We start from the raw sequence: 24,124 nt of genomic DNA, 5'->3' as shown, positions 1-24,124 counted from the left end.
AGCAGTGGCTATCCAGCAATCCTGGCAGATATGGAAACCTTTGAATCCAACAACAGTTCATTTGATTGTGGGAATTCACCAGTTTTCTCTTCACTCTACTCCAGACTTAGGGAGCTGAGGTGTAATCTCTCCCTGCAGGGTAGGTGGCCAGGAGTGTTTCACTGTCACTTCACTCAAGAGCAGCAATCTCTGAGCACAGTGAACTGGGGGCTGTAGCCTTTTTCCAGTCTTGGAGAGTTTTTGTTAGCTGGGGTTTTCCTCTTTGTGTGTGTGTGTGCGTGTGTGTGTGTGTCTATATATATTTATGTATATATGAACAGTTTAGTAACAGAATTTGAAAAGAGGATTCTGCAAATATAGAACAACTGCCCCATGACTGGAAGTTCATCAAGGGCCTGATGCAAACCCCATTTAAGTCATTGGAAAGAATCTCACTCACTCCAGCAGAAACTGAATCATACTCTGTAGCTAGTATTCTGGGGCATTGAAACAGTATGAGAAAACTGTTCTACTTCACTCTGAACAGGGTTTTACTATATCCAAAAGCACAATCCATCTACTAGTATTCCCCACTCCACCACAGTATCTAGGCAATTCATACCTATTAATGAATAATCTGCAGAGCTCCCTTAGGAGGTAGGTAAATACTATCCCGATTTTTACAGCTGCAGAACTGAGATACAGAGAGATTAAAAGGTGTGATTTACAAAAGCAACCAGCATTTATCATTGACTTCATGGGCAGCAGCATTAATCCAATGCTGTGAGCATTTGAAAATCTCATCCTTGGGCTGGTCTACAAACTAACTTTCGCTGAAAGAGCTAAATTGGTTGTTAGTTCACCTTTTATTATTTTGGTGCAAGTCTGTGTGGATACTTAGTTTGGAATTAAAATAGCCTATTTTGATTTTAATATGTACACGCATTTTTAGGCCCCTTAGCAGTGTCAAGAGGTCTTCATGTAAATGAGGATCAGGCCGAGAGAATCAAAGGCAGAGACAGGAATTGAACCTAGCTCTCCTAAATCTAATCCAGGTTCTTTAAACATAAGACCATCCTTCCTCTCCCTTAAGTGTTTCACTTCCCTTCAGACACAACAGACTTTGAGCAGATGGATGGCCCGATTTCCATTTCTTATGGCACAATCATGAGCTCAGTTACACTGCTGTAATCACAATATCTCTGTTATATTTGTAACCAAGAATAGAATTTAGATAATTTAATGTCTGTTTTAAAATTTACCATGAACATTTTTTAAATTTTTAGCCCTTTATTTAAGGGAAAAATGGAGCATAGAAAATGAAGCTAGAGAGCTGTGGAAGTTTTCAAGTAAAAACCAAGGAATTCGGAGTGAAAAGTGACATTACAGTTTTTATGTATTTTTAGTGGTTTAGTTTGGGGGCTTCTTTTACAGCAGCAAGAGTTTAGGATGATACAGTTGCCTTATCAGTGAATTGCCTGAACTTTTCTGGGGTTCGTTCTGCAACCACAATGTTATTTAAACACACCTTTCAAAACGTACATACAGAGATGAAGTAGGATGTAGGGATGATAAGATGCAATTGGATATTGAAGATTGCATTCCAGTGTGATAACCATTCTGCCTCTGCATTCTGCAGTATTGCTTGGAAATGCTAGTTTCATGTGTATTGCTGCAACCTCTCTCTCTGCAGGCTGAAGAATTAATTCATTTGGAGGGGAAGTGCTGTCCTGAATGTATTTCAAGGGGTAGTTACTGTGTGTACAAGGAACGTACCAAAGATGTGAGTATCCTGGTAATTTGGAACACATAACACAGTGTGTTATGCTTGTGAGGGTTTGGAGAAGTGAAAGTCTATCTCCTCAAAGTCTGGAAAGAACATTATTTGCTGAGTCTTACAAAATAATAATCTGTTAATATTACTTACCCAGAGGGTTTTTGCATTTTATAAAATCTGCTTGTTTATAATTTTCTGCACCACCTAAGTCTCCTAAGGCTCTTTTTATTACATAGAGGAAAGCAGAACAAATTGAATCAGTCATTCCTGTTTAATGTTTTATATACATACCCTTAAGTTTTCAGTGCATCTCCGGGGGTTCTAGATGTTTGACTTTCATTACAGTCAGTGGGAGCTGCACAGCCAAAGCTCAGTGCTGCTTTCGGAAAATGTTCCCCATTGATCAGTGTTTTCACTGCAACAGGAGTCTGTTATTCAGGGATATTTGCAATCGGCTTTTCTCCTGAAATTGACTATGCAGTTTATTTTGATGAAGTACAACAGGAGACCTTTCATTAGCGTGACAAATGAGGAATGATGCTAACCACTGCTTGCGTAGAAATAAACGGCTCTTAACAGAATACTTTTAGGAGATGCAGGAAGTAGAAAATGCAGGTGTTTTCTAAACAGGACCATATTTCATTCTGTCCATAGATCTCACTCCCTGATGTGAGTGAAGTAAAACACATCAAGGTGAGTATGATGCATATTTCAGCTCACGCATTATCCTTTTTAATAGAAAAATCTTCATGATATAAGGCCACCTAGGAACCAGGCTGAGCCTTCCCCATGCTTTTACCACCTCTCTTATGGGGTCAAGCACAATTACAGTCACTGAGTGTAGGGACTGCTCCCTGTTAACAGCCTCAGGGACACAAAGGATATGTTTACACAGCCCACGCAGAGAGCCTCCCAGCCCGGGTTGACAGACTTGGGCTAGCAAGGCTTGGACTAGCACTCTGAAAATAGCTATGTATACAGTGCTTTGAAGTTGCAGCTCAGGCTCTGAAGCCTACCCCCATCCCGAGACTTCAGATAGGCACAGCTGTTTTTGAGAACTACCCCACAAGCCCAACTCTGTCAACCCAGGCTAGGAGGCTTGCTTCGGCGAGCTGTGTAGACATACCCAAGTGGGACAGGGAGTAGCGGGGATAATGGGGTAGTCCCCTGCTCTTTCCAACAAAACTGGCTGGGTGCGGAAAGGGCAGTATGCTGCACCATCCTTAAGACTGGCTTTTGTAAAGGAAAATCGTGCCCCTTCCGTCTGCTAGAATTCGCGGGTGTGTTAACAGAACAGTTGTTAAAGGAAAAAGAGGCGACATAAACTTATTTAGACTTTCAAAAAGCCTGTGGTAAAGTCCCACTCAAGAGGCTTTTCAGAAACTCAGTAAAGAAGGTGAGATGCAAAGTGCAGTCATAGACTAGAGACAGGCTGAAGGACAGAAAACAAGCAACTGAAATAAATTATCAGTCTTCACCATGGCAGAACATTAACAGTGGAGGACTGGATGGTCTCTACTTGGCACAGTGTTGTTTAATATATTTATTAATGAACTGGGGAAAGGGATAGAACAATGAGGTGGCAAAATTTGCAGATGACACAAAATTATTTATGTTGGTCAAGACTAAAGAGAAGATGAAGGGAATGGAGGTTGGTGAATGCATAGCATAACGGCAAACAGAATTCAGTGTTAATAAATTAACTCTCTAACCACTTGGGAAAGACCAGGGCATCATTCTGACAGGGGAGAAAGACATAAGAGAGGACTTGATAGAGGTGTGTGAATGGTCTAGAGGATGAGAACAGGGAAACAGCCAATAAAACTGAAAGGCAATACATTAAAATTGATAAAAGAAAGTACTTCTTCACAATGCCAAGTTAACCTGTGGAGGTCATTGCTGCGGTGTATACTTGAGGGCAAGAACTTCACAGGATTATGAAAAGGCTTAGATGTTGATAGGAATAATGAAAACCTCTACAGTTACATCAGACCTGATAAAAATTACATGGGACACAAACTCTTAGTTTTCATGTCATAAGTCCAGAGGTAGCTGATGGTGATTCAGAAAAAATAACTTCCCTTTGGGCAAGCTTATTTGTTCATTGTAGAGATTCTTGTACTTTCCTTTGAAGCATCTATCACTGTCTGTTCTAGAAGATAGGAATGGACAGGGCTAGTAGACAAGATGGAGCACTGGTATGGCAATTGATGTGTTCCTATCTTGTTAGAATATGGCTGATAATGGTTATCACTCTATTAGATTCTCTGGTTTATTTGGGGATTACTATAGGTCACAAAGCATCTAGTTCGTGCAGAGGCTCTCCTTTGATTAATGTCATGGTTCATTGGGGGGGAGGGATAGCTCAGTGGTTTGAGCACTGGCCTGCTAAACCCAGGGTTGTGAGTTCAATCACTGAGGGGGCCATTTAGGGATTTGGGGATTGGTTCTGCTTTGAGCAGGGGGTTGGACTAGATGATCTCTTGAGGTCCCTTCCAACCCTAATAATTAAAAAAAAATAAAATAAAAAAAAAAATTATGCAAAATTCTAGCTGGCCGCTAGACCTGTAACTGTTCATCACACGCCGCAGGATCTGGATCCAGCCCTGCTGCTGAACTCGGCATCACTTCAGGGAGAACGGAGCCCTCATGTAAAGTGTTCTATATTGTCTTATGCAGAGTGGAGAGAAATGGAAAGAAGACCTGTGCAAGGAATGTGAATGCCGGGATGCCGAGGTGATCTGCTATCGACGCTCTTGTCCATCCTGCCCATTGGGCCACCTGGCAGTAAAGGTGGAGGGAGACTGCTGCTTGCAGTGCCAGTCAGGTATTTGTGCGAAGCAGCTTCTGCTGACTTTTGTAGTTCTCTGTGATGGGGGTATAAACCTTTGTAACCCTGCCCCTCATAACTGAGGCCAGGAAACGCAATTCTTTTACGAATGCTCCCCAGTGAGGCACTGGGTTTTCAGGGACCTAAAGAGGGTGTGTGATACATCCCTGGTTACCCAGTGTTCTGAGGCATCTCAATATCACCTGCCTTTAGCACGAGGAAATCTGTGCCTGTCATGAGTCAGCTCCCCAGCTCCACCACTACAGCCAGTCCAAGCACTGTCTTCTAGGCCTTGCTGTCACTGTCCACGTTAGCGACACATTGGCACATACCAACCTCTGAGCGTCAGCCTGTAGTGTCCAGCCGCTGGCCCTGTGGACACTTGCAATATTCACAGATTGGTTGCTTCAAAAAATCAGTGCACCCCAGCTTACCAGTTCCACCTCACATCAACCCTCCACTAACCCACAGCACTTGATGAGGTTTGTCGTGAAGCCAAATATCACTTTATTGAACAAACACAGAGAATCGAGTAATAGCAAGCAGAAATATTAGAAACATGGTCACATATAAAATAAAATCGTAATACGCATTTCAGAGCCTGTATGTAATGAACAAGGTTCTCTCATGTCTAGTAGAGTATTGCTCATCTGAAATCCTTGCAATGCGTTACAGCCAGGCTGACTGACCCTTCTTTCATGAACCATGCGTGCTGTCAGTTTGCCTCCTCGGCGGAGGATTCCATGTCTCTCTTTGCGCTCCAAGATATACTGGACCAATCCTTTGTTTTTATTCAGAAACAGGGCACCCCCTGCTGTTTGTTTCGTTTTGTGGATTTCCTCTCTTGACGATTTCGCAATCTCATAACGCAGCCCTCGCTCACTGTGAAAATAGGTAGATAATACACCAACTGCCAGACAGGGAGATAGGTGTCAGTCACCTCCTGCTCGAAAGGAACATCTCCGAGGTATATCACCTCCCGGCGACCTGCCTTATCACCAAGACCTTCAGAACATAATGTTCAGTACGGATACCTAATTCCTTAATATTATCTGTACAAACATTTCTCAGTGATTATGACGACCAGTGGGCAGCTAGCTCTCGTACAGATCTCAGATGCCACCCTTTGGTGAACTATTCTGCAAATAGCCAACCCAGGGGATCTCTGTAAAACCCCATGCACTGTTGGCCCTCTGGGTCACAGGGAGTACAAGCAGGCATTAGGGGTTTGATTGTGCAATCCATACTCATACTAGTTAATCCCATTAACTTAATTGGGGGTACTTGTAGGTGCTTACCAATGTGAGTAAAGATCATGCAACCTATCCCTCTGTTCCCCGGGCTTCTCAATATATCAGTGTTCTCATGACAGCTGTTTTGATTTCAGCTTTGCTGCCTCTGTTGGGTTTGGGGATCAGTAATTATTCTCCTCTCCCCATATAATTTAAATACGATTTCAGGGTAGGTTTAGGATCCTCTGACTTCAGTGGAGTTGGATCAGGACCCTAAGAGCCATCCTTTGGCAAAATAAAAAGAATCACTACTTGGAGACTGTTGTCCTGGAAATGGTTTTCATTCCTTTTTTTTGAACTCTGAAATCTTCTAACAAACAAAAAAAGTCTCTCTCTCTCTCTCTCTCTCTCTCTCTCTCTCTCTCTCTCTCTCTCTCTCTGAATTATAACATGGCTCTGTGAAGTTTATGGGCTTATGATTAATTTCCTTAAAAAAAATTACTCCCTTATACTGTAACGCCACTTCCAGTTCACCTGGGGTCAAATTAGAGTCAGTTAATAATTATCTGGAAACATTAGAATAGCTTTGGCTATATAGCAATTTTGCGTATAAATTATTTTTTCCACAGGAGGTTGTCATTTCCCTTCATTTGCATTTCATAGTTGGTAGGTTTTAGCTGCAGATTCCTAATTTTTCATATTGGCAGCCGCTCTTATTGCACTCAACTTGCTTTGGTTAATCAGAGAGCTCCAGTTTGTCACAAGAAAAAGAAAACAACTTTGCAGTTTAATTATGCTGTCATTACAGAAGTGGCTCAGAGCACTTGTCAGATAAATATTTAAAGCATATTATTTGTTGAACAGTAAAAAAAAACAAAACTAAAACTCGCAAAAAGCATTTGTAAATCCAAAAGGCAAGCTTTTTGGGCAGGACACATAAACTTAGAGACATCTCGTAGTCTACAGAAGGGAACTTTTCAGGCATAAGAAAAGAGGAAGTGGTAGGGGGTTAGCCTGGGAGACCCAAGCTCAATTTCCTACTTGATCACAGACTTCCCATATAAACTTTGGCCAGCTACTTAGTGGCTTTTGAAAATATTATCCCTGAAGTTCCATTTTCAAAAGTGACGGCTACTGGGTCCCATTGACTTCTAGTGAGACTTAGGCTTCTAAGTGCCTAAGTCATTTAGGTGCTTTAAAAATGTTTAGCCTTAGTCTTTCTGTGACTCAGTTCCCCATCTGTACAATGAGAATAATAGCACACCCCTCTGTTGCAGAGGTGTTGTGGGGATAAATTAATTAAAGGAGTTCAGATGCTATGATAATGGAGACAGATTTGGGAGAAAGTATGACTGTGATTTGAAAACATTGCATTGTATTAACGGGTCTGTATTTCCTGGGCCGGATTTTCCAAAGAGCTCAGCTCCCATTAAGGCACTTCAATGAGGCGGGCAGATTATAAAATATTCCCTGCACCCAGAAGCTCTCATTCGTATCAGTAGGAGCTGCTGAGTGCCGAGTGCTTTTGAAATTCTGCTGACTTCACTTAGGTGCCTGACTGTGTGCTGACCTCTTTGGAAAAAATCCTATCTCCTGAGATCATTGCATGGGAGTATATAGAGCCATGCCTGCGTTCTGCAAACTCACTGCTCCCCTTGAAATCTTCTTTTCATGGACCTGTCAACTACTTCTCTCCATGCTGCAATAGAGGCAATGAGTGTTTTGCAATACAGTGTCCAGGCTGATGATGCTGTAAAACCTTCCAAAATTTTAACTCTTTAGCCCAGAGTTCTCCAAAATCTCCCACAGCATTGTCCCCATCTTCCCACAAACTAAGGGCTTCCCTCACCCAGATGTTTTTGTGAGCCAGTGTGAATTACTGTTCTCTGATTGATGTGTTTGGGGGAAAAGCCCACGCTCCCCTACCCGGTTCGTAGTGTGGCTCTCTAAGCTGAGGTTTGCGCATGGGACAGCAGCTGGTCCTACTTTCAGGGAACACTTTGGATTAGTGCAGAGAGCTTTGCTCCTGAATGGAGCCTAGGCTGGGCGCTAGCTCCCTCAGCTGTAGGATGATTGCCAAGCAGTGGAGACGCTGCTACACGTGCGTAGGGACAGGGCCGCCCATTCTTTGTTTATTTTTCATTGGGGCTTTTCCTGCTTCTCCTCCACCTACTCACCTGTAGAACTTCATTAGGGGCTGAAACCATTATTCAGGCAAGCCCAACGTCAATGTCAGTAGGGTTTGGGGCCTGAATGAGGACTGAGTAACAGCTCCAGGATCGGGCCCGTTGTAAGTTGAACAGACAGTACTGCTGCTGGGCAGAAATGATTCGGCAATAAAGAAAAAATATTTGGTCCCTTGACCACTGCACAGAGGCCAGCCTTGTAGTTTGAGAAACACCTGCTTTAGGGAAATATCTTGCTATAACCCTGTCCCCTCCGCTGATCTTTCTGTGTCACCAAGCCTGCAACTTGGTCAAACTCCCATTGACTTTGTTATGGGATTTGGCCTGAGGTAACTCAAGTTCCGATTGTTGTGGGCCATTAATTCCTGATGGCCACTAAGAATATCAATGAAAAGAGACAACATGGATTATGAATGGACTATTGTCCAGCTTGGTGTTAAACTTAATTTAAATGCAATGCTTACTTACCCAGTCTGATAAAATGCAGCATTTAACTGATCGCATGCAGTTTATGAGAAAATGTCTTGAGCCATTGGTAGAGAGGCCACACATTGAGTGTTGGTTTGACTATAGCGTATGTGATATTTTCAGCCTTCTTGATACAAGGTGCACGGTGCTGACAGCTTCTTCCTTTTTTGTTCTTCATGCTAGTGCAATGCCACTCAGACTGCTTGACATGCTCTCGGTCCTTCGACTATTGTGACGTCTGCCGTGATGCAACGAAGTGGCTTCAGAATGGACGCTGTGTGGGGAGCTGTGATTCTGGATTCTATCGTGATGCTGGTGTTTGTTTAGGTATAGCCTGCGTTCCAATCTCAGATGACTAGATTTCCTTCAGGCTGGCGCTTTAGTTCTGGAGGGCTGCTTATTCACAATGCCTCCCAGTCATGGACTGTTATTGTATGAAAACTTTCCTCCTTGTAATCTCCTATTGATGTGGAAACACAACACCAAATCAGATATCAGTAAGGTTAGTCTTACAGTCCTGGATTCAGGAAAGCACCAGAGCATCTCTTCATGTCCTGTTGATTTCAACTGATCTAAACTAGAGCTCCTTGGAAAATTTAGAATTTCAAAACATTTCAGCAAAAAAAGGAAATGTTTTTTTCCAACTATCTTTAGTCTAAAATGCTTTTCCTGCATAGGGATGCCTCCCTGAATTTAACCCACAGACTGACCATGTACAGATTGGTATCAGCGCACAATATCGTTTTCAGATAAAACTGTCTCTTTTTCCCTCCATTTTATGCGGGCAGCCTGCATGGAGACGTGCTCCACCTGCACCAATGGGTTTGAGTGCACCTCATGCCAGGGATCCCTGCTGATGAAGTACGGGCAGTGTGTGACATGGTGCGGGGACGGATTCTTCCAGGATCACCTCCACTGTGCAGGTAACTTACAAATAGGGCTGCCTGGTAAAACAGCCACATGTCTAAGCTACAGTCCATAGTCTGTATTTAGAGATCCATTGCTAACATGAGGACAAAAGTTTTCAGTGCTGTAACGCCACAAAATAAGAGAATCACGTAAGGTTAGGATGATGGCAAATGGGAGAAAAATGCACTCTTTAACCATCTGTTTCTCAAACCCCTACTTCTCAACACTGACTGAATCAGTCCTATTTCGCTTCTGAAGTCTCTCCCAGGGAAATGTTATTGTCTCTTACTCCTGGAGGGCGAGCGAACTGCTGTATTTTACCATTGACCTAAAATCCATAGCCATTTACTGGAATTTAATTCTTCGGTGTATACTTTGTTTTCAGCAAAGGCTAAACTGCAGCTAATGAAATCAGCTCTCCCCAGGAGGCTACAGTGGAGGTGTTTATTAGAGCGAATTAGAGAGCAACATGAGATATGGCAGGTAGCCAGAGTCACACACACACAAAAGTCCTTTCCTCTTTGGTGATATTTTCTTGCTCTTCACACTTCTCCTTCCCAGAACAGCTCTTGTGGTAGCTGTTCGCAGCAGGAATACTTAGGGAGTCTTACTCTCTTAATCACGAATTCCACAAAACAGGGGAAAGTGTATCTCAATGAGTGTGGCTCTGTACGTCTCTAAAGGTTGGGATTAGGATAGGGAAGGTGGGGCTTTTTGTTTGATTCCTTTGACATATTCTTTCTTTGTCCAAACTGTGATTCATCCTCTTTCATCCTGACAGATCTCTAAAGTCAGCACTTTTCCTTATGATAGTGGCCTTCTTAGAGGGGTTGTAATTCTTTCTGAGACCTGTTCAGCCAAGCACCTGAACACGTGGACTTCAAGCACGTGAGCAGTCCTAATGACTTCTGTGGAAATACCTGTTTGCTTTAAAGTACAGCACACGCTTAAGTGCTTTTGCTGACTTGAGCTCCAAAGCAGGAGTTGGATCCTTGACCATTGCTTTTTTGTAACTGTCTGGCCCAAAGGGTTTACGATAGATTTTAGGTTTTGAATGCTCCTATCTGAATGCCCTTATCTTTGAGTAATAGAATTGGATCAAATCTAGATACCTCAATTAAAGATCTGGGCCCCATTGCCCTAGTTGCTGTACATACACATAATGAAAAGGCAGTCCCAGCCTAAAAGAATTTGTAATCCAAGTACTGAGTAATCTTTGAGTTTGTTTTATTTTAACCATTCCCTTTCTGCCTGCTCTTGGTGTTTTAATTGGCAATGGCCACGCACTGTAAAGGCAGCTGGAAAAGGCTAATATTTCAATTTATTACTAGTTGTAGTGAACTGGCTTTGCATTTCAACCGTGTTCGTACCCATGCATGCCTGGAGTGGAAAGTTGCTGGGAAAATTTTGTTCATGTTTCCTCCGGGGAATTAAACCAATTTGCTTTAGTTCTGCCTGGCTGCATTTTCTGCATAAAATAAAACTGGCAGAGAAAGCCTCAAATTTCAGACCCAGTCCATAATTAATTTCCATCAAACCTTTCTTTGTATCTTCTTTGTTTTTATATGCATGCAGTCAGGTTGTCCAAACTCTGCTTTAGCTGTTCAGCAAGCAGTATGTTTTATTAACGCCTGCGGTAAGTTTGTCAATAGAATCATATATAGGATTGATCAGATCCTCAATTGATGTAAATTGGTGCAGAGGATCTCACCCAAAAAAGGGAAAAGATCTGTGAGAACAGATTACCTAGTCCATTCTCCTGCCTTTGCAGGACTGCTCTCTGCAGTATATGAACAAGCCACAAAGATTCAGTCTTGCTTCATCACTTTTTTTTGAAGAAGATCTAATCTAAAACTAAAAAGAACATTTGACTGAATTGGTTTGATGGGGTGGGTTTTTTTTCCCCTGCTCTAATAATGAGGTTTGTTTTTCTGTAAAAGAGAAAAGCCATTAAGGAACAAGGGAAATTGAAAATCAATAAGGAGGCTTATTCAGATAACTAACTGCATGATTAATATTCACGGGATCAGTGAGAGACAGAGGTAGAGCAGAATGACACATGGAGTCTGCTGTGCTGAGATGAGACAGAAATGAATAAGAAAAAGGCTGAGAGAAGAAAAGTCAAGAGAGTAAAAGAAGAATGACCTCTGCCCTGAAAAGCAAGACCGATGAAGGACATGCAGTCTTCAGTGCCCCCATTCTTTCTTTTCCCTGCAACTTAATTATGCACATTTTCAGGATTAATGCTCCCTGAAAAGTCTAGACAGAACTCAGGCGTTGCTGCTTTGATCTATCCAAATGAGAATATTGAAATATGTAACCTGATTGTAACAGACAAAACCTACATCATACCAAAGTGCTTGGATTTTTATTAATGACTCTCTAGATTCTTTATTAATGGGTCTTTAGACTATCTTACGTATAGAAGCTTATCTCTTGAGAACAGAGATCTCAGTATTGCTAAATAGAATTACTACAGGTAGCTAGTACTACCTTGCAATGAACTGTTCAGTTTACGAGTCATTTAGATCTACAGTGCAGAATTGTTGAAAACATCTTGTATCTTTCAGAAGTCAGGCAACTATTTCTCAAATAATTCCATGTATTTCTTTTATGACGCCTTTAGCGTTAATCTCTTGCAGTCACAAAACGGTTTGTGATCTTCACACCTGCAGTGATGCCGATGAGATTTCTGAGACATCTTTTGAGAAACTTTAAATGAATTTTTACTCTGAATTGTGACCAACTGAAAGGGTGTTAAATGGCTAAGTGCAGGAAGCACTAGGCTTTAGTCTAGGAGCTTCAGTGAAACATGTCAGTTATGCCACATTTACTAGTGGGTTCCAGGCAGACTCATACTAATCTTGAATGCAGCAGAGCGTAGATGCTTTTATAAAAGCATGGATTTCTTTTCCTCAAGGAAGCCAGTGCTTTGTAAGAGTTCTTTTCTCTTAAAATCATGGAGCATGGCTCAGCTCTGTTCTACACCAGTTTTATACTGCTGGGACTCCTAAACCTAGAGTAACAGAGAGGTGAATCAAACCCTTTAACTTGGCAGCATTGGAATGTTCCTAATTTAGCAGTGAAGTGAAACCAAAATTTGCAAAAGACCCATCCATCCATGAAGAATTAAGTGAACATGCGGGAGGGGCCCCCCTTTTCCCTCTTGGAATATAGAGAAACAAAACTGAGAATACTAGACTGTGGGAAGGCTCCTTGAAGTTTATAATATAGTCCTGAAAAATCAACAGGGAAAAGATTTTCACCACCCGTGTTGTCCTCTGTTACCCCAATGAGCTCATTTATATATAATAAGCAAATTATTGACACCTGTAATGTTATAAGCCAATCAGTGATCATTGATGGTGTCCTAGGTATGGCCATTGCTATGTTGTAGAAGGAAGTTTAGTTCAGTGGCATAAGCAAGGGTTTGGAAGTCAGGAGATCTGAGTTTCATGATCAACTCTTGTCACAGGTTTGCTGTATGACTGTGAGCGAGTCTCATGAGCCTACAGCGTCTAGTGGTTTTGAGTGCCTTGATTTTTGGGTATCAAGCTGAAGATACCTGAAAGGAGCCTGATTTTCTGAGTGTGGGTGCTTAGCACTTCCTAAAAATCAGGCTCCTTTAACGTATCTCCAGTTGGACACCCAAAAATGGAGGTCCCTGAGCTCACTGGGGACTTTGAAAAGTTGGGTCATTTACGTCTCAGTTTCCCCTCTGTAAAATGGAGAAAGCATATTTCTCTGCTGCACCTCACAGTGATGTTATCAGCAAATCTTTCTGTGATGGGGGTTGTGGGTTTCTTAGGACAACTTGTTGGGTTTGCGGGCTGCTTAAGAACAGGGCTGATGTAGTATTGTCAGTTGGGATTTGGCCTTGGTTACGTCCAAATCTATGTCCACGTGTATAGTGTAGAATAGCCAGGGCTGGCTCCAGGCACCAGCTAAAGAGGCAGGTGCTTGGGGCAGCCAATACCAAGGGGCAGCCCTCTGGCCGCTGTTGGGTCGGCACATCCGGGTCTTCATTGGTGATTCGATGGCAGGTCACTCAGTCCCTCTAGGAGCGAAGGACCCGCTGCTGAATTGCCGCCGAAGAGTGGAGCGGCGTGATCGCACTGCCGCCTATTTTTTGTTGTTTTTTTTGCTGCTTGGGGCGGCAGAAAACCTGGAGCTGGCCCTGAGGGTAGATTCAGTTCTAAGGAAAATTAACGTCTAGGGCCAAACTTTCAGCTGAGTTTTTAACCCACCCTACGTTTGTGTGCTTGCAAGTTAGCAGACACAATTACCTGCATGCCGAGCTTATGGCTCGCTGTCACTTGGGCTGATGAAAATAGGTGCGTAGAAGCAGTAAGTGCTATCATGGGATGAGGCAAGCACTCCTAAAGTGGTTCAAAAGACCCTGGCTGATTTACGGTGATGCTGAAAGCTCATTGGCTCAATGAGAGCATCAGGAGGAAGATGATGCCTTTGGGAGTGCCAGGTTGGGAGGGTCCCAGAACCTGGGCTCCAGCCAAAGCCAGGAGTCTACACAGCAATGAAACAGCCCTGCAGCTTGAGCCCTGCGAGCCCGAGTCAGCAGGTACAGGCCAGCCACAGGTTTCTCTTTGCTGTGTAGACATATCTATGGGGTCCTTACACCCTCTCCCTGCAGGGCCAGGCACACCGTGTGCCTTCATAATGATACAATTGTGTCACCACTTGTGACGATAAAGGACAAAAAGCCAAATTAGCAGGTCTATATCCTGACATTTGGAGTCACTGAAAATGGCTTTGTTTGCATAATCCCTGCTTTCAAAATCAGCAATGTCTACAACCTTCCACTTCTTACCCCCAAACAAAATCTTTCCTACCCTCTTTCCCCACCCCCAGCCTTCTTTCGTCCCATAATTTTTTGCAGGGTGGGGTGAGAAGATGGGTGTTATAGCAGCTGGAGGGTGATTTGGTAGGCACTCAGAGAGAATCTGTGCACTCGACATTTGCTGGGTCTCTTTAGAGAACAAAGATATATGCTGTGGAAGACAAGTTAAAGGATAAGGGATCCTATACTATCAATGAAAAAATGGAACAGAATTTGCTTTCTAGATGGAACCAGCTCTCTGCAAAACAAAATGTTTAAACTAAGCAGAAGAATAGGCCATTTAGAATACAGAAAGCCCCTTTGGTTTCTGGCCCAACCCTGTAGGGTCCTCATGTGATGGGTTGGACCGCCCCCGTTCAGGATGCCACCTGATATACTGGGGTCCCACTGAGCCTGCCTGTTCCACCAGCCTGAGCTTCCTCATCCTGTCCTTGCTGTGCCAGGCCCTCAAGCCTTCTCTAGCATACATGCAAGTAAGGCCACACCCTGCTGCAGACACAGACTGAAATCAGCTGTGTGTGGGAAGATTCAGCTTGGGGATTTACCCAGCACTCCCATAAACCCAAAATAATATTGTCTTGCACTGTATAGAGAGATCTATAGTGCGCAAGCTCATACAGATCATCCCCTACCTCAATCTGGAGGGAGATATGCACAGCCTTTCCACCTCGTTCCCCAGATATGAATTGTACAAACCGCTTTATAGAAAACAAAGACAAATTTATTAATGACAAAAGACAGATTTTAAGTGATTATAAGGGATAGAAAACAGATCAAAGCAGGTTACTGAGCAAATAAAACAAGACATGCAAGCTAGGCTTAATACATTACAGAAATTAGCTGCAAATAGTAATTTCTGACCCTAATTGTTGTTTTATGCAGGTTGCAGAGTTTCTTGAAGATAAACTGTGCTGCTTGCAGCTTAAATCTCCAGCTATTCCTTTCACAGGTTGACCTTTCTCAGCATGGGTCCCAGTCCTTCTCCCTAGATCAGTCTTCCAGCAGTCATCCTGGGCGGGGATTCTGTGAAGAACCAGAGACCCTGATTAACTCACTCTCCAGGCTTTAATAGAATTTACATATGGTGGGAATCTTTTGTTTCCCAGTCTGACCTCTCTTAATGGAAAAACACTGAAAGCCCAAGATGGGGGCCTAGTACCAGGTGACACAATTACTTGACCATGTAATGTCAAAGCAGCAACTCAGGAAGTGTCTCAGGAAGGTGGGAGATTAGTATCTTCAAAGTCTTATTGTTCTTCCTAGTGGCCCATTCAGGCTGATTGTTTACTGTCTGGTAGGCATTTCCCAGATGCAAATGCTTTTGCAATTGATACAGAGTTTATATTCCTAACTTCAGATACAGCAATGATACATGCATAAAAATAGGCTAATCATATTTGGTAAATCAAAACCTTTCGGCTGATATCTCACAAGACCCATTTTGCACCCAATACATCTTAGTTATGCCCTATTCCTATCATAAGCATATTTCTATGAAGAATATGGGCGTGATGTGACACCTCACTTCTTTCTATTTGGTTCCAGGACACATGTCCTCTCTCCCTTGGCCCCATGCATGCTCTGCATTCCAGCCTGCCTTACAAGCAACACCACCAATCAGTTACCTCTAGAAAGAGCTGAGCTGAGCAAAGCCAGGTGGTCTAAGATTGCTTTCCAGCAACCACATAGTTTCTATTGATGCACTTTCCTTTAGTGTTTAAGTTAATGTAGACAAACAGGACAAAGATATCATGGGGATATCAACAGCTGTTGCATTTTTAAAACAGCACCTCTCAGGGCATGTAGGCATAGAGAAATTGCCTCATGCCTATCACTGTGGGCATGAGAGCTGAAAGTTTATATATGAGCACAAATTGGGCCATATTTGATATTCATTGGGAGACCTGCAGCTGATACCCTATGCAGGTGCTGCTTCTTTGAATATGGAAGTGGATGGGTTTTGCTGTCAGCCATGTTAGCAGAGCCTGAGTCCAGCACCAGCATGCATGGTAGACCTGATGGCTGTAGCAGTGCATTTAAAGGAGGCCAAGCTAATCACTGTCTTTCCTGGTAAATACTTTGTTCAGTGGAGCCACCTGAGAAAGTTACTCATTAACCCTATCTGAACAATTAGCTTCGCTGCCAGTGCTAACCTGGCTGAAATGAATTGAGAGCCTCAGAGGTTTGATTCAGAGAAGCCCGTGAGTGTTCGCTAGCTTATTGGATCTGTAGTTTCAGTTCTTTTTCTTTCCCTCCCTTCTTTCAGCCCCCACCAGTCTGCCCTTTGTCATCCTCATCCTCCTCTTCCCCCTCAGACTCTTCAAGCTATTGGTCCCTGATCCTTCCTTTGTCCCTCCTCCAAGATCAGCTCTCTGGCTTGTATTGAGAGTCTGCAGAACTTCTCTTTCCTTCCCTGACTTCCAATGGCCTTGACCCCAAAAGGTTCCATGCCCGTGGCGCTATCCTGCAAATTCATTGCATCTTCTCTGTAGGTCTGACAGCCTCTGCTGAGCTGTTTGTTATTGTCAGGTCTCTCTCTCAGGCTTCGCTAGATCAGAGATAACTCAGAAGTCATTGCACCCCCGAGAAAGATAAAATGTGAAGACAACATCTGCCTTAGTAAAGGCTTCCAGAGCTGCTGAGATCCTGCACTGGCTTTGCAGGATCATTGCCAAAGGCAGGGGATCGAGCAAGATGGAGAAGGGGGAATACTTAACCAAATGGATCTGACCTTCGAATAGTGCTGGTTTGCATCCATCTCTGGCCTGAGCAGAGATCTGCCTGGTTTCCAATGAAGTGTGCTGCATCCTGCTTGCCCTAACCTCAGGTTCTTCTTCGAGTGATTGCTCACATCCATTCCAGTTAGGTGTGCGCGCCGCGCGTGCACGTTCGTCGGAAACTTTTTACCCTAGCAACTCCAGTGGGCCGGCAGGTCGCCCCCTGGAGTGGCGCCGCCATGGCGCCCAATATATATCCCTGCCGGCCCGCCCGCTCCTCAGTTCCTTCTTACCGCCGTGTCGGTCGTTGGAACTGTGGAGCGCGGCATAGCTGTCCTCCACGTCCCTAGCTCTCCTAGTTTCTATCGCTTGTTTATCGCTTATCTCTAGTTCTATATAGTTGTTAATTAGTATTGTTAAGTAGATAGTTTAGTAAATAGCTGTTAAGTAGTTCCTTGCCGGGGGCTTAGCCCTTCCCGGCACCGGGCGCCAGGCTCATGCCTGTTTCGCCAGGCTTCAAGCAGTGTGCGGCCTGCAAGAAGCCCATGCCTACCAGCGATCCCCACGAAGCGTGCCTGAAGTGCCTCGGGGAATCGCACAGATCTGACAAGTGCCGCATCTGTAAGGCTTTTAAGCCGAGGACAAAAAAGGAGAGGGATCAGAGGCTCCGAACTCTCCTAATGGAGGCGGCACTTGACCCGTCGACTTCGCAGACCGTGGTTTCGGCACCGGCACCGGATCGCTCCGGCACCGAGAAGACTCCCCGGCACCGACCTTCTCCGGCACCGGAATCAGAGCCTAGGCCGTCGAAGTCTAATACTCCGGCCAGGCAGACCCGGCTTGAGCGCCCGGCCTCAACATCGGCCGCGGCACCGCCGGCACCGTCAGCACCGTTGACTCCGGGCCCGGCGGGTCCGTTGAGTCCGGTGCCGCCGAGCTCCCCCATGAGATCTGGGGTTGAGATAGTGGTCCCATCCACTCCGGAGACCTTCGCCTCGGCTCGGGACCTTATTGCCCTGACTGAGCCCACTCGGCTGCCACCCCCGGTACCTCCGGTGCGGGTTGTGTCCAGAGGCAAGCCCATGCTGTCGGCGCCGCCCAGAGACAGTCGTTCGCCATCCAGGTCCCGACGTCTTGGGCGCTCCAGATCCCGACGCCGCTCGCAGTCCCGGCACCGCTCCCCTCAGCGATACCGGTCGCACTCGCGGCAACGGTCGGCATCGAGACGGTCGCGGTCAGGCTCCAGTCGGCGTCACCGGCACCGCGACTCCAGGAGCAGGTCCCGACGCTACTCACCGCACCGGTCGACCTCCCGGCACCGAGCTGGTGGCAGGTCCCGGTCCCGGTCCCGGTCTCGCTCGACCTCCCGGCACCGAGCTGGTGGCAGGTCCCGGTCGACCTCCCGGCACCGAGCTGGTGGCAGGTCCCGGTCCCGGTCGATCTCCCGGCACCGAGCTGGTAGTAGGTCCCGGCACCGAAGCGGCGCCCGGTACCGAAGCGGCGCCCGGCACCGTGACAGATCCCGGTCCCGGTCCCGATCCCGGCACCGATATGACTCCCGGCACCGGTCCCCGGCACCGAGACGATCCTCCGTGCCGGCCCGCGCAGACCCGTACCATCCAGGGTCGGCCCCGCCGTGGCCCTCGAGGCAGCCGTCCGTATCCTCCCAGACGGACAGCGGCTATGCGCTGGGCACCGACCGGCAGGCGGCGCTGTTTGCTGATCCGCCGCTGCAGGACCAAGGCCCACAACAGTGGGGATTCTGGACACCCTGGGCGTACCATCAGGCCCAGGGCCCCCAGCAGCTCCCTGCTAGGCCGGCGACTGCGGAGCGTAGGGCCCCTGAAGCCTCTTTGTCTTGCCCCCCTCCCTCCCCGGAAGGGGACGAAGGGTCCAAACAGCAGGACTCCGCTGTGGCTCCGGAGACAGAGGCGAGGGCTGAGGAAGACCCTCAGTTGGACACTATTGTGCCTGGGGTCTCATCATCCTCCTCCCCGGATGAGGCGGTGGCGGGTACCTCCTCCAACAGTCCCCCCCCGCTGGATCTCAGGGCGCACCAGGACCTCCTCAGGCGATTGGCTCAAAACCTGAGTCTGCAAGCAGAGGAGGTCTCGGAGATAGAGGACCCAATTGTCACCATCCTCTCTTCCGATGCTCCCACCAGGGTCGCCCTGCCGTTCATACGGACCATCCAGGCCAATGCCAATACTATCTGGCAGTCCCCGGCCTCCATCCCTCCGACAGCAAAAGGAGTCGAGAGGAAGTACATGGCCCCTTCTAAGGGGTACGAATATTTACATGTTCACCCGACTCCCGGTTCACTGGTAGTGCAATCGGTGAACGATAGGGAGCGTCACGGCCAGGAGGCTCCGGCCCCCAAATCCAGAGAAGCCAGGCGGATGGACCTCCTTGGCCGTAAGGTGTATTCGGCTGGGGCGCTGCAGCTCAGGGTCTCTAACCAGCAGGCCCTGCTGAGCAGATACGCCTTTAACTCCTGGGTGGCAGTGGACAAATTTAAGGAGCTGCTGCCACAGGATGCTCGCCAAGAGTTTACGGCCATCCTGGACGAAGGCAAGAAGGTCGCGCGCACGGCCTTACAAGCCTCCTTGGACGCTGCGGACTCGGCTGCCCGTACCCTCGCGTCAGGAGTTACGATGCGTCGCATCTCCTGGCTGCAGGTTTCCGGCCTTCCGCCAGAGCTCCAGCACACGATACAGGACCTTCCTTTCGAAGGCCAGGGCCTGTTTTCCGATAAGACAGACCCCAGACTTAAGAGTTTAAAGGACAACCGGGTCATTGCGCGGTCCCTCGGGATGCACACCCCCGTGACACAGCGTAGACCCTTTAGGCCGCAACAACAGCAGCACCGTCGGCCGTTTTCCCAGTTCCGCCAGCGGCAGGACCTTTACAGGCGCCGCGGCAGGAACGGGAGGCGCAGGCAGTCGGGGAACCAAGGGGGGCAGAACCAAGGCTCCTCAAAACCCCCGCCTGGTCCTAAGCCTTCATTTTGAAGGTGCGCTCGAGGGCGCAGTAACAGTTTCCCCTATGGATCCTTCCCCCCCGTTTTCCAACCGCCTTTCGTTTTTCCTCCCGGCGTGGTCCCAAATAACATCGGACCGCTGGGTCTTAAGCGTGGTGCAGACGGGGTACCGCCTGCAGTTTGTTTCGTTTCCTCCTTCCCGCCCTCCTTCCTCGTCCCTCTTCAGGGACCCCTCTCACGAGCAATTCCTTCGGCAGGAGGTGCGGACGCTCCTCAGCAAAGGAGCTATAGAGGCGGTTCCTGAAAACGAGAAAGGCAAGGGGTTTTATTCCCGCTATTTTCTGATCCCCAAGGCCAAGGGGGGCCTCAGGCCTATCCTCGACCTGCGAGAGCTCAACAAATACCTCGTGAAGTTGAAGTTCCGCATGGTATCCCTGGGGACCATCATTCCATCCCTGGATCCGGGAGACTGGTACGCCGCCCTCGACATGCAGGACGCGTATTTCCACGTTGCCATTTGGCCACGCCACAGACGCTTCCTCCGCTTCGTTGTGGGGGCTCGTCATTATCAATTTGCGGTCCTCCCGTTTGGCCTGTCCACGGCCCCGAGGGTGTTTACAAAATGCATGGCAGTTGTCGTGGCGCATCTTCGGCGCAACCGTGTCCACGTGTTCCCTTATCTGGACGACTGGTTGATTCGGGGCACGTCGGAACAGCAGGTGTACAGCCATGTCAGCGTGATCACCGGCATGTTTGCGAGTCTAGGCCTCTTGATAAACACAGACAAGTCCACCCTGAGGCCCACTCAGAAGGTGGAATTTATCGGGGCCGTCCTGGACGCCACTGTGGGCAGGGCCTCGCTGCCTCGGCAGCGGTTCCAGACCATGGCGGCGATCGTTCAACGCTTGCGGTCAGCCCCGTTGACGTCAGTGAGGACATGTCTAACCCTGTTAGGCCACATGGCGGCGTGCACTTTTGTGACCGACTACGCTCGGCTCCGCATGAGGCCTCTCCAGCTGTGGCTTATCAGTCATTACAGGCCAAGGCAACCGCTAGACATGTTAATCACAGTCCCCCAGAAGGTCTTAGATTCCCTCGGCTGGTGGTTGGACCAGTCCGTATTGTGTGCGGGTCTTCCCTTTCACCCGTCTCAGCCCTCGGTATCCCTGACAACGGATGCCTCAGATCTAGGCTGGGGGGCCCACCTAGGGACCCTGCGGACGCAGGGCCTATGGTCCCAGGAGGAGGTGGGGCTACACATCAACATGAGGGAGTTGAGAGCGGTCCGCCTTGCTTGCCAAACGTTTTGTCATCAGCTTCAGGGTCGTTGTGTAGCCGTGTTCACGGACAACACGACGACCATGTATTATATCAACAAGCAGGGCGGCACCAGGTCCTCCTCCCTGTGCCTCGAGGCGATACGACTCTGGGACTTTTGCGTAGCCCACTCCATTCACCTCAGGGCTTCCTTCCTTCCCGGAGTGCGGAACACGCTGGCGGATCGATTGAGCAGATCCTTCCTGTCACACGAGTGGTCCCTTCGCCCGGACGTCGCTCTCTCCATTTTCCGGAGGTGGGGTTATCCCCGGGTGGACCTCTTTGCGTCCAAGGGGAACAGGAAGTGCCAAGCGTTCTGCTCCTTTCAGGGCAGGGAGCCGGGGTCGATAGCGGATGCCTTCCTCATCCAGTGGTCGACCCACCTGTACTATGCGTTTCCTCCGTTCCCTCTGGTTCACAAGGTCCTCCTGAAGGTGCGCAGAGACAGGGCTCGTGTGATCATGGTGGCCCCGGCATGGCCCAGACAGCACTGGTACACCATGCTGCTAGACTTGGCCGTAGCCGACCCAGTTCCCCTGCCCCTTCATCCGGACCTGATTACCCAGGACCACGGGTCTCTCTGTCACCCAGACCTGCAGTCGCTGCACCTAGCGGCGTGGCTCCTGTGTGGCTAACTGGTTCCGAGCTGCGCTGCTCCACGCCTGTGAGAGAGGTGCTCTTGGGCAGCAGGAAACCGTCCACAAGAGCCACATATTCGGCAAAATGGAAACGCTTCTCCTGTTGGTGCGTAGAGAGAAATCTCCGCCCTATGGAAGTTTCGGTATCCGAAATCTTAGACTATGTTTGGTCCCTCAAAGGGCAAGGTCTGGCCTTATCGTCGTTACGAGTCCATCTGGCAGCTATCTCCACCTTTCACCCGGGTGCGGACGGTCGCTCCGTTTTTTCTCACCCGACGGTGTCGAGATTTCTTAAAGGGCTGGAACGGTTATTCCCTAACGTCCATCCCCCTGCTCCAACCTGGGATCTTAACCTGGTGTTGTCCCGGCTCATGGGGCCCCCCTTTGAGCCGTTAGCTACTTGCTCCCTGCTTTACCTCTCTTGGAAGGCTGCCTTTCTAGTAGCCATCACCTCGGCTAGACGGGTGTCGGAACTCCGAGCCCTTGTGGTAGACCCCCCATATACGGTCTTCCACAAAGACAAGGTACAGCTTAGACCACACCCTGCCTTTCTACCCAAGGTGGTCTCAGCCTTCCACGTCAACCAAGAGATTTTCCTCCCGGTTTTTTTCCCAAAACCTCACTCCTCAGGCAGGGAGCAGCAGCTCCACTCGCTGGATGTCCGTAGAGCTCTCGCGTTCTACATAGAGAGGACCAAACCCTTCCGCAAATCCCCCCAGCTTTTCGTGGCGGTAGCGGACCGTATGAAAGGGCTTCCTATCTCCTCCCAGAGGTTATCCTCGTGGGTTACGTCCTGCATCAGGACCTGTTATGACTTGGCCCATGTCCCTACGGGCCGTGTGACTGCGCATTCTACCAGGGCGCAGGCGTCGTCGCTAGCTTTCCTCGCCCGTGTGCCCATCCAGGAAATCTGTCGGGCAGCGACCTGGTCATCGGTCCACACCTTTGCTTCCCACTACGCCCTGGTACAGCAGTCGAGAGAGGATGCGGCCTTCGGAACGGCAGTGCTCCGTGCCGCGACTTCTCACTCCGACCCCACCGCCTAGGTATGGCTTGGGAGTCACCTAACTGGAATGGATGTGAGCAATCACTCGAAGAAGAAAAGACGGTTACTCGCCTTTGTAACTGTTGTTCTTCGAGATGTGTTGCTCACATCCATTCCACACCCGCCCTCCTTCCCCACTGTCGGAGTAGCCGGCAAGAAGGAACTGAGGAGCGGGCGGGCCGGCAGGGATATATATTGGGCGCCATGGCGGCGCCACTCCAGGGGGCGACCTGCCGGCCCACTGGAGTTGCTAGGGTAAAAAGTTTCCGACGAACGTGCACGCGCGGCGCGCACACCTAACTGGAATGGATGTGAGCAACACATCTCGAAGAACAACAGTTACAAAGGTGAGTAACCGTCTTTTGTCTAAAACATGCCCATCCTGTTCCAATACTTTCCTCTTATTGCCTGGGTTCAAAGTGAAACTGCCAATGACTGTAGTGAGTTTCGCTTTGTGGATAGGGGTTGGTGCAGGTGTCAGGGTTCCCTTCCTACTCTGAACTCTGGGGTACAGATGTGGGGACCCATATAAAAGACCCCCTAAGCTTATTTCTCCAGCTTAGGTTAAAAACTTCCCCAAGGCACAAATCCTTCCTTGTCCTTGGATGAGTACTGCTGCCATCGCCAAGTGATTTCAACAAACATTCAGGGAGAGCCACTTGGAGCCCTACTTCCCCCAAAATTTCCCTTCAAGCCCCTACACCCCCTTTCCTGGGGAGACTAGAAAATAATATCCTAACCAATTGGTTACAAAGTAAGCACAGATCAACCCCCCTGGGTCTTTAGGACACTGAAAATAATCAGATTCTTAAAAGAAGTTTATTTAAAAAAAGATAAAAGAATCACCTCTGTAAAATCAGGATGGAAGATAACTTTACAGGGTAACATAGTTTAAAAACACAGAGGATTTGCCCTCTAGACAAAACTTTAAAGTTACAAAAACAGGGATAAACCTCCCTGTTAGCACAGGAAAAATTCACAAACTAAAACAAAAGATAACCTAACACATTTCCTTCCTATTACTTACAATTTGTAATCTGAGAGACCTTTAGTTCAGGTATGGCTTTGAGAGATGTATTTTCCCTGCCCTGATTCCTTGCTGATCCAGAGAGAACAACAAAAGAACACAAAACAAAAACATTCCCCCACAGATTTGAAAGTATCTTCTCCCCTCATTGGTTCTTTTGG

General features: G+C 47.6%; 1 protein-coding gene across 5 annotated transcripts in view; it reads left to right on the top strand.

Annotated features, from left to right (window-relative positions):
- The window catches only part of FRAS1 (Fraser extracellular matrix complex subunit 1), a 328,015-nt gene that overhangs the window by 140,375 nt on the left and 163,516 nt on the right, over positions 1-24,124 (top strand). For all 5 annotated transcript variants that reach the window (XM_030565123.1, XM_030565122.1, XM_030565124.1 and 2 more), the window contains exons 11-15: positions 1,673-1,762; positions 2,411-2,449; positions 4,436-4,583; positions 8,656-8,799; positions 9,261-9,395. In XM_030565123.1, coding sequence (XP_030420983.1) covers positions 1,673-1,762; positions 2,411-2,449; positions 4,436-4,583; positions 8,656-8,799; positions 9,261-9,395 — 556 coding nt within the window. The remainder of the gene's footprint in view (positions 1-1,672; positions 1,763-2,410; positions 2,450-4,435; positions 4,584-8,655; positions 8,800-9,260; positions 9,396-24,124) is intronic.

The sequence above is a fragment of the Gopherus evgoodei genome, chromosome 5, assembly GCF_007399415.2.
Source record: "Gopherus evgoodei ecotype Sinaloan lineage chromosome 5, rGopEvg1_v1.p, whole genome shotgun sequence".
NCBI lineage: Eukaryota > Metazoa > Chordata > Testudines > Testudinidae > Gopherus > Gopherus evgoodei.
The sequence above is the reverse complement of the archived record's forward strand: the minus strand, read 5'-3'. Positions and strand labels throughout refer to the sequence as shown.